The following is a 10,088-nucleotide window of genomic DNA, read 5'->3' as shown; positions in this document are numbered from 1 at the left end:
TTCAATATAGATGTAAAAATCCTAAAGAAAATACATCAAATCCGAAAGTATCTGAAAGAATGATACTTTATGACCTATAGGAATTTATCCCAAGAATGCAATGAATGGTAAACATAAAGAAATCCTGTGCTCACTTTAAAAAAATGAAAGACATAAAAACCACTTGATTATTTCAATTGATCCAAAAAAGGTGTTGAAAATGCTATTCCCTTTCATGACAAAACACTCTTTACAAACTAGAAATAGAATTGTAATTCTTAATCCTGATAAAAGGCATCTTTGAAAAATCTATGGTTATTACTATAGTTAATAGAAAAAGACTGAAAACTTTCATTATACAATCTGAAATAGGACTTGACTCTCATTAATTTAATTTCATATTGTGCTGGAAGTGCTATCTAGGGAGAAAAAAAAGCATGCAAAAAGAAAAGGAAGAAATAGAACAATTCTCTTCAAAGATGGCATGATCTTATATGTAGAAGATGCTAAAAATGCACAAATACTATAAGAGCCAAGAAATTTAGCAATACTACAGGATATAAGATCAATATACAAAAGTCAGTAGGATTCCTTAACGCTAGCAATGAACAACCTGAAATGAAAATTAAAATTCTATTCATAACACAATCACATTTAGGAGTAAATTTAACCACTGTAGTGCAAGGCTTGTTCTGAAAATTACAGTACCTTTTTGAAAGATATTAGAGAAGGTCTAATAAATTGAAAAGCATCTTGCATTCATTCATTGAAAAATGTGAAATACTTAATGTGGCAATACTTCCCAAAATAGTCCCAAATTTAGGGCAATTGCATTCAAAATCCAAGCTGCTTTCTTCAAGAAATTGAAATGGAATTGGAAAATTCATAAGGAATTGCAAGGTACCTAGAATAGCCAAAGTCTTAAAAGAACTAAAAGGAGAGAACAAAGTAGGAGGACTCTCATTGATATCAAAATGTACAATAAGGGAACAATAATCAAAACAGAGCTGGGAGGCAGATGTGGCTCAGGCAACTCAGCTCCTTCTACCACATGGGAGATTGCTGGTTTGGATCCTGGTACCTCCTAAAGAAGACAGGGAGCTGGCGTGACAGGCGGGGATGGTGAGCTGATGCAACAAGCTGACACAACAAGAGATGCAGAAAGAAAAAATAAAATGAGAGACACAACAAAGCAGGGAGCAGAGGTGGCTCAAGCGATTAGGTACCTCCCTCCCACATCTGAAGTCCCAGGTTCAGTTCCCAGTGCCTCCTAAAGAAACAGGGAAGATGAACAGACACAGCAAGTGAAAAACAACTAGGGGGTAGGGAGAAATAAATAAATAAAATAAATCTTAAAGAAATGAAAAAAAAAAACAACAAACAAAAACGAGAGTGTTGGACAGCAAGAAGAATCTACATATAGATAACTGGAATGAAATTTGGAATTCAGAAATGAACATACGTATCTGTGGTCAAAGTATTTTGGAAAATGATGCCAAGGCTATTCGATGGGTAATGAGTAGTTTAAAAAAATAGAGCTGGGACACCTGGATATTGACAAACGAAAGAATGAATTTTGACCCCCTTTGTCACATATTATACAAAAACCAACTAAAAAACCAATGACATCATTTTAAAAGATAAAATCATAAAACACATAGAGGAAACATTAGGGAAAACCTGCATAATCTTGGATTGGACAATTGTTTTGTAAATGACAACAAAAACACAAGGAACTAAAGAAAACAAGGCAATCTGAACTTTCTCAATATTTAAAATTTTTGTGTATGAAAGAACATTATCAAGAAAATTTGAAAAGACAACCCATGCAAAAGGGGAAAATACTGGCAATTGTTAGCTTTTGTCCTTGGCCCAATTTCCATGTGTCTATAGAATGGTAATACTAATATCTCCCTTATGGGGATTACATGCGACTCATATGATTTAATAAATTCAGTAGAGTGAATAATACATGAAAGCGTTCATTATTTACTTGTTCTTATGGTATTCACATTTACTTTATCTCCTACAGCCTATTCAGGAAATCTCAGCTTCACTGTCAGATTTTTTAGTGGAGAGACCAAACGTGTGTAAAAGATTTCAGAATTGTAAGGATTGCTTCATCTTTATTGAATACTTCAAAATTTGGCTGTTTTTATCTCCTAATTCTGCATTGGACCAGAACCCTAACATCCTAAAGATAAAAGGAGAGGCTACATATATGAGTTGAGACAATTTCTGTCAGAACCTGGGTCATTCACAAAGTGAGCTCTCTTTTCCTGTACAGACGATGACAGATAACAGAGTTTCTTTTTTGCCAGATGCCATTTAACCACGGCGTTCATTATTTCAAATAACCCCACTGTGGTCCTTTGCACATATGTGGGAAAAGAGGCATAAAAAAGCTGAGAAACTGCCCCAAGTTGCATAAGTAAAACAATCAGTCACAGGAGGTGCAGTTTATAGTACTCCAAAGCTCGCTTTTAAGCTAGATTCACAGTTTTAAGATTTGACAGCAATTTCTCTAGAATACATGTATTTATCCTCAGGCTATCAACAGTAGAATAAAAGTTTTTCATTAGACTGGATGTTTTATGTGTTGTCTTGATCAATCTTCCATATAACTCTGTGAGACAGATATTAGGATTGTTTCATGTGTTCTGATAAGCCATATATCCTTTCTCCCATCACTAGAACATTCTGTGCCCTACCTCCCAGACTCTAAGATCACTCCCTAACTGAAGTCATAGAGATACTGCTAACTCACTCCAACTTTCTCTCCCCCTTTCACTCCTAACTTTGGTGTCACAGATGTCACAGCCATAAGAGACAGCAGGATGAATTGGTTTGGCTGCCATTTGGCTAAAGCTGCTAATTCTAATCCTCTGGGAGTTGAAAGTTCAGAGCATCCCTAACTCCTTAGCTTGAGCAATATCTGTTTAAATATTCCCCATGATCATGCAAGAACTTACTGATAAGGACAGACTCTGGGGACATCTGAGCCTAGAAGCTACTTGACATAACCAATCACAGATTACAGATGCTGTTTGTCTCTAAGTTTCCAAACCGTTTGGATCCAGACTCAATGGCCAAAGGAACTTTCTCCAGGATGAGCATTGTGTTTCTAAGAAAAAGGTGTAAAAGAGCTGAATTCAAGGACCTGGTATTCCAGGACAACTTTACTTTATAGCTAATCATCATAATTGCAATCTCTAATTTTTCTATTTAAAATAGTTCGCTTTTTCCAAGGTTCTAAGTCAGGATAGTTTTGACCAAGTGGCTTGCATAGTATGTCATGTTGTCAGCAAAAACGTAAGAATGACAAATGTGTAGGTAGGAGACCTAGGAGAGATGGCTTCAAAAGATAAGGTGTTGCCTCATCAATTTATCCTGAAGCTGAGAGATTTTGAAGTTCTGATTAAAGAAATTCATACCTGAGCTGGGATGCATGTGGCCCACATTCACAGGATGGTGTGAGGCTTTAAATGAAAATACTCAGTATATGAACTCAGATTTATTTGGAAAGTCTCTCTTAGCAATCATTTTCAATTCACCAGTTGAGGGAAAAAATACTATACTTAAAGCAAAAATGGATGAACTGCAAAGCAGAAGTTAATTATGGGTCAGTGATTGCTAAATCTATGCAAAATATTTGCTATTTCTCCAAATGCTTTCAGAGAGGAAGGTACAACCAGTGGTTTCTTTATTGGTAATTTTCTTTCTAAGTGACATCAAGTTTCAGTTTACAGGTAAATTATATGTAAATGTAATAATATATAAATAATGACCTTAGAGTATCTATTACGGATATGTATGGACACTGACCTGAGATAAGGAAATAAAACTTCCCTAATAAATTATTTTACTGATTATGAAGGCAATATGTTCTCCATATTAAAAAAATCATGTCAAAAAGTTTATGAAAGATACCCTGAAAATTTATCATTGACATCATAATTTAGATTGTACTATTTATCTTAGATATTGTTTTTAGGTAAATTTCAATGTATATATGCCATTTTATACAATTTGCAGCTTAATATATATGACATTTTATAACTTACATTTTCCAATCAATATTTTAATGAAATTACTTTAAACATCATTAATTCTTTCTACAAAAGTTTAATGTCCACCTGATATTTCTAATCACATATCCTAATTCGTTTAATAGTTCTAGTTAAAACGGCATTTGAGTTGTTTTCACTTTTTTTGTATTATAGAAATATTATGAAATACAACCTGTGTTTATAATTTTCCCCATTTTTTAAGTTTAGTAGAGAGTCCTTGGAGTAATAAATACCAGACCTAGGAACACAAGCAATTATAAAGCTCTTATTACCTAGAGTGTAATTCACTTACAGAATATTTTAAACAAACACACACTTGCAAATACTGAATAATATAACTCTCATAAACCTTTGCCGACCTTCCACTTCAAAATATTTCTCACTCTTTTTGATATTTTAAGAAATAAAAGACTTTTTTTGAAGAACTTTTATTTTTATGTACAGAAAAGTCAGCTGTGTACATTTACCCAGTTTAGTTTCAAGTTCTTTAGCCTTTACCTTCTCCAGCTTGGCAATGTGAACCACGGACTTGGCACCCAAGACATTGCCTCCCCAGTGACTGCGGATCTCATCATAGCTATCGTTGTAATTGGTTCCAGCAGCTTCCACCCGCTTAGCTAGTGAGTGCTCCGTGGTCTTCCGAGGTGACTCCCGTGAAGGCTGCGGTGGTGCAGGTCTTCCCGTGGACAGCCGTCCCAGCCTGGTACCAGCTCCATCGGGTCCACGTCTCGTACAGTCACCACCAGATGGGCCTTCTTGTTTTCCACCAAGGTGGTGACAGCGTTCACCCCTGCTCGAAGCACAGGTGGCCTCTTGGTGGGGACGTCCCGGCAGCTTTGCGCTCAGCCGGGGGGCAGCCCCTGCTTGTTCTCCCGCTTTGCCTTGCGGGCCAGCTTGAGCGGGGCGCGGCCCTCTGGCGGTCCAAGGCCTGGGGAAGTGGTGGATGGGGGGGGGGCGGGGGGTTCAGCTGCTTGTCGAGGCTAGCCCTTCGTGCTGCAGCCGGCTGTAACGGGGCGGTTTGGCAAAGCGGGTGAGGTCCCTGTTGGGATGAATGTCCTGTCTGATGCTAAAGTTCTTGGGTCTTTTACGAAACAGGATTTACCACCTTCTTGGCCTCCTGCTTCTTCACGCAGGGACCGGGGCCACATTTTCCCCCTTGGTCTTTCCTTTCGGCATCTTGGACAGCGGGCGAGAGAACAAAAGACTCTTGATGTCTCATTTCCCCCCTGAAATTACTTTTTCATTAGTTTTGCGCTTTTCAGAATAATTGTTGTGAATAGAATGTTTTCTTTTTTTGGTAAATGCTATTTTTATAGAAATAGTTGGTCATAATTTTTGCAGTTATTTTCAAGTGTGCTCCATGACTTTATGTAGTTGTTATCATATTTGTCCTATATTTTATATATATTTTTGCTTAGCAGTCCCTTCACCATAGAGACATAGATACATATTTATCTAGTCATTTTCTATTTTTAAACAGATTTATGTATTTTTTTAAGTTTTAATATATACTTTAAAATTTTTTTCTTATTTCATTTTTCCCATTGTTTGATAATAATATACAGAAAAAACTTACTCTGGTTTGAAAAATGCCTATTCAAATACTTTTTATTACTACCAGTGTTATAGTCATAATGTTCTTTTCAGTAGTCTTTAAGTTGATATCCATTGAGGAATAGACCATAATTGATTCTTATTCAGCTTATCTATGTTCATATTTTTAATAGTATGTTTAAATTATCACTCAGCTTTTGAATTTATTTACCAGATCTAATATTTTCTATTTTCTGATGTATCTTTTCCTGCATTCAAACTTTATCCTAATATAACCACAATTTTTGTTAACTTCATGAGGTGTGAGTACTTAGTTCATTTATAGTCTCACTTATTTCCTTTGTTTATTTTCTCTCTTGATATTATAATAAAATATAGATAGCTAAGAACATTAAGGTATGTATTTTATTTGATTCTTTTATCAAAAATTTAGAAGGATACAGAAAACTATTTTTAGCTCTAGGATACAAACTTTAACTAAAGTATAATGATATTTTTCAGTTCGTCTATGCCTTTTGCTATTATCCTACATTATATATGAAAAAGTTTAGGCTCAGTAATACAAAGGACAATACATACTTCACATGGCAACTTATCAGTGAAAACAGAATACAAAAAAAGTCTGTTTATACTAAAAAATATAATTTGTCCATTAAATTATGGTGCTTTGGTTGCATCAAATTAAAGTATTTCTGTTTTCAGAACATATTCAGAAAGCATTTCAAAATCTTCCTCAACATGAGTTTTTGATTTGCAAAGTACCACTGAAATATAAATATGACTAAAGTTCTACAATAGTGAATTCAGGAGTTTCAAGTAATGTGTGTGTACATACATTGCGTAATGCTGTTTGTTTTATTTTCTAGAGCACATCATTCCTTAGGATTTTCCATAAAGAATTTGTTGTATTTACAAATCTGTTTCAAAGTAGCAGAAACTCACAAACCTGTCAGGGTGTATCATACTGCAGCCTCTATTATACATTCGTTTCTGAGGATTCTAAAATCACTACATCATCCTTAAATTCACGTTGAAATAGCTTGATGTTTTCTGTTCACTCTGAAACAAGGTAAAATTAGCCAGGGTAACCGACTCTGTAACTTAAACTTATTGGCTGGTGTGATGAAAAAGAAACACATGGCAGTAGGCACTGATATGTCAAGTCTCTTCTCTTTACAGGCTTCTTTTTATTCCTTGTTTTCTATGGAAGAAAATATATATGACAGTGATTGGAAAGGAACTATTCATTTCCTGCAATTGTATGTGGCATTACAATAGTCAGGGAAACATGCTGTGTGTGTGTGTAACCAACTTTAAGGCTGGGATTCATTTACTCAGGAGTTTCCATTAATCTTACAGAAATGCTATCATGATTGATATATTATTTGTTTGATCAAAATTTATCACCATTGCAATCCCTGTGCTATTTGCAGATAAATCTTCTATCAAAACAACAAATTGGATTCATGAAGCAATGAACAATGTGACAGAATTCATCCTGCTCAGCCTGACACAAAGCCCAGAGCTACAGAAACTCTTGTTTTTTGTGTTTACAGTCATCTACTTTTTAACCCTGGCAGGCAACCTACTCATTATAGTGACAATCACCTCCAGCCCAGGGCTTGGATGCCCCATGTATTTCTTTCTGTCTTTCTTATCTTTCTTAGATGTCTGTTCCTCATCTACCATGGCTCCCAAAATGATATTTGACTTACTTGCTGAAAAAAAAACTATCTCCTTCAGGGGGTGCATGACTCAGGTCTTTGCGGAACATTTCTTTGTGGGAGCTGAGATCATCCTGCTCACGGTGATGGCCTATGACCGCTATGTGGCCATCTGCAGGCCCCTGCACTACATGATCACAATGAACTGGAGGGTCTGTGGTCTGCTGATGGTTGTGTCCTGGGCCGGGGGATTTCTTCATGCCCTGATTCAAATCCTTTTTATGGTACAGTTGCCCTTTTGTGGCCCTAATGTCATTGACCATTTCATCTGTGATCTTTACCCTCTGCTAAAGCTGTCCTGCACTGATACTCAGATCTTTGGACTCTTTCTTGTTGCTAACAGTGGGCTGATGTGCATACTCAGTTTTTCTATTATTATCACCTCTTATGTCTTTATTCTATGCTCCCTTAGAACTCACAGCTCTGCAGGACAGCAGAAAGCTCTCTCCACCTGTGCCTCCCATATTACTGTGGTCGTCTTATTCTTCGTACCCTGTATATTTGTGTACATTTGGCCCATGAGCACCTTCCCTATTGATAAAGCGGTGGCTGTTTTTTATACTGTAGTAACACCCATGTTAAACCCTTTAGTTTACACCCTCAGAAATGCAGAGGTGAAAAATGCCGTGAGGAAGCTCTGGAGCCAAAAGTTGATCTTGGATATCAATTAATATGAATAAACTAGATGAAATAAAATCTATTCATATGTTAAGAAGTGTGTCTAATCCAAATGATAATAGTATTGCAATCACAATTTTTAAGTTTAATTATATTCTAGTCCTTTGCTATCCAGGATCTATAATATTTCCTCTTTCTTAAATATTAATATTTGATGGTGGACTTTGATGATGGGCTTTTTTTTTTTTTTGAGAGATAAGAGTCAACCAGAAGTTAATTGAATGGTATCAGAGAAAGTCAAATGGCAGGACTCATCCTGAAATTAATATTGCTGTGTTGCATGGCTTGAGGAAATACCATTTACACTGTAATCTGGAAGATTTTTAAATTTTTTCTGGCTAAAGTCAAGGAATGATATATAATTTAATCCAGGTACAGCCATTTAGCAAACTTTCATATGATATTTCCAGACTGAAGATATATGTGGAGCTCTATTTCTTTCAAAAAGCTTACCTAGCCCTTCACTTCCAAAATAACTTCTATTGGATGGATTTGTGCCTTACCTAATAGGACCAAAAGTAGGTTGTGAAAGAATAGAAGTAGCTGGTACAAAAGACAGGATTTATCATTTTTGAGTAATAGTCTGCACTTTCAAATTTTAATAGGAAATTGCCTGCCAGTTGCAGACCAATGAAATGGGGAATCCTCTGAGATGTAAACACAAAGCAGCTCTAAGAGAAAGAATCTACAATACAAAAAGAAGATCCAGATCAAAACCAGGGCAGAAGTCCGCTGAGATTAGTGAACACTGCTATTTCTTAGGAAGTGAATTAACACATATTAGTCCTTAGCTATGCTAAATCTTATGTTAAATATACATTATAAACAGATTAATATTCAACAGTTACATTAACAATTCATTCCAAATGAGAAAGCCTTTTTGTCAGTGGTGGCTAGCCCATTTGTTGATCTGTTAATGCAAAATATCCTTGTGTTCGGGTCATATTTTCAGTTCCCTTGTATTTATGTAAGTCCATGCTCATTGCTCACAGAAGTGATGTGTGCCATGCTTAGTGTGAAATATTAAGGAACAAATGTGCTACTATCTATTGTATTTTACCCTGTTTCACCAAGCATGGAGATTGCATCAAATTGAGGGACTACACAGAAGAAACAGCCTGGATTACTGATTATCTACATGATGGACAGTTGTCCTACAGAATCACCCAATATTCAGTGGATTTTTCCTGATCAGGAAATAAAATTGAGAGTGATCTTCAATATTTCAGGGTTCATTTATTGTCACAGAAAATGTACTTATTCTGTCTAACGCATTGACTAAATTCACCTTTACAAAGACCTGTAAAAATGCGAATAGATTTGCATAGCTTTTGCATTATCTTGTTTCTTTAATTGGATAGAATGGATAAATAGCAACCCTTACAAAACAAAATCCAATTCGAGCTTCTTTCTGCTTCAGTTTAACTCACTACCCAAATTGAAGTATTTAAGCCATAAATTTAGACATCACCTTTTTCCATTTACCTAACATAGAAGGTAATGCTGAAAGAAGCTATACAATCATAAAAAGGGAGTAGTAACAATTATGAACTCCAATCTGAACTCACTTTTCAATGCTTCTTGGCTAAAGTTTTGAGCTGTTCTGGACAGTTCCCACTTCTACATACTCTTCTCTGCATATACTCCAATTTTCTATCAATTTCCTGTAGTCCTTATCCTATAAACTTTCCTCTAATCTCAGAAGGAGACTAGTCATCTTACCTTCCAGGAAAATAGAGACCATCACTGAATCATACTCTCATCCTCAAGCCTCTGCATCAATCATTGTATTGATAATCACTTTTCACCTTTATGCTTTCTTGTTCCAAAAGAAAAACATGTGCAGGGCTCTTATATAATTTTTTTTTTAAGTACCAGGGATTGAACCCAGGACCTCGTACATGCAAAGCAGGCATTCAAACACTGAGCTCCATCTGCTTTGCTCCTATATAATTTTAAAGGCAATATGCATGTGACATAGAGCCCCTTCTTGTTTCTTCAGAAATATTACTTCTAGCACCCATCAACAGAGCACCCTAAAAATGTTAAGCCCTAAAGTGGGTTTTAGCCCAAGAAGCAAAAC

The 10,088-nt window shown here is 35.9% G+C and overlaps 1 protein-coding gene and 1 pseudogene across 1 annotated transcript; one reads left to right on the top strand and one right to left on the bottom strand.

Moving 5' to 3' along the window:
- Positions 1–4,445: 4,445 nt before the first annotated feature.
- LOC111764010 (large ribosomal subunit protein eL8 pseudogene) lies at positions 4,446–5,225 on the bottom strand (annotated as a pseudogene).
- A 1,791-nt stretch (positions 5,226–7,016) lies between these two features.
- Positions 7,017–7,998, top strand: LOC101429326 (olfactory receptor 4C5-like). The gene has a single exon (XM_004458009.4). It carries the CDS (start codon positions 7,078–7,080, stop codon positions 7,996–7,998), a length of 921 nt encoding a protein of 306 aa, XP_004458066.3. The 5' UTR covers positions 7,017–7,077.
- Positions 7,999–10,088: the final 2,090 nt, after the last annotated feature.

The sequence above is a fragment of the Dasypus novemcinctus genome, chromosome 10 (assembly GCF_030445035.2).
Source record: "Dasypus novemcinctus isolate mDasNov1 chromosome 10, mDasNov1.1.hap2, whole genome shotgun sequence".
NCBI classification, from domain to species: Eukaryota; Metazoa; Chordata; class Mammalia; order Cingulata; family Dasypodidae; genus Dasypus; species Dasypus novemcinctus.
This window is presented reverse-complemented; position numbering and strand designations above follow the sequence as displayed.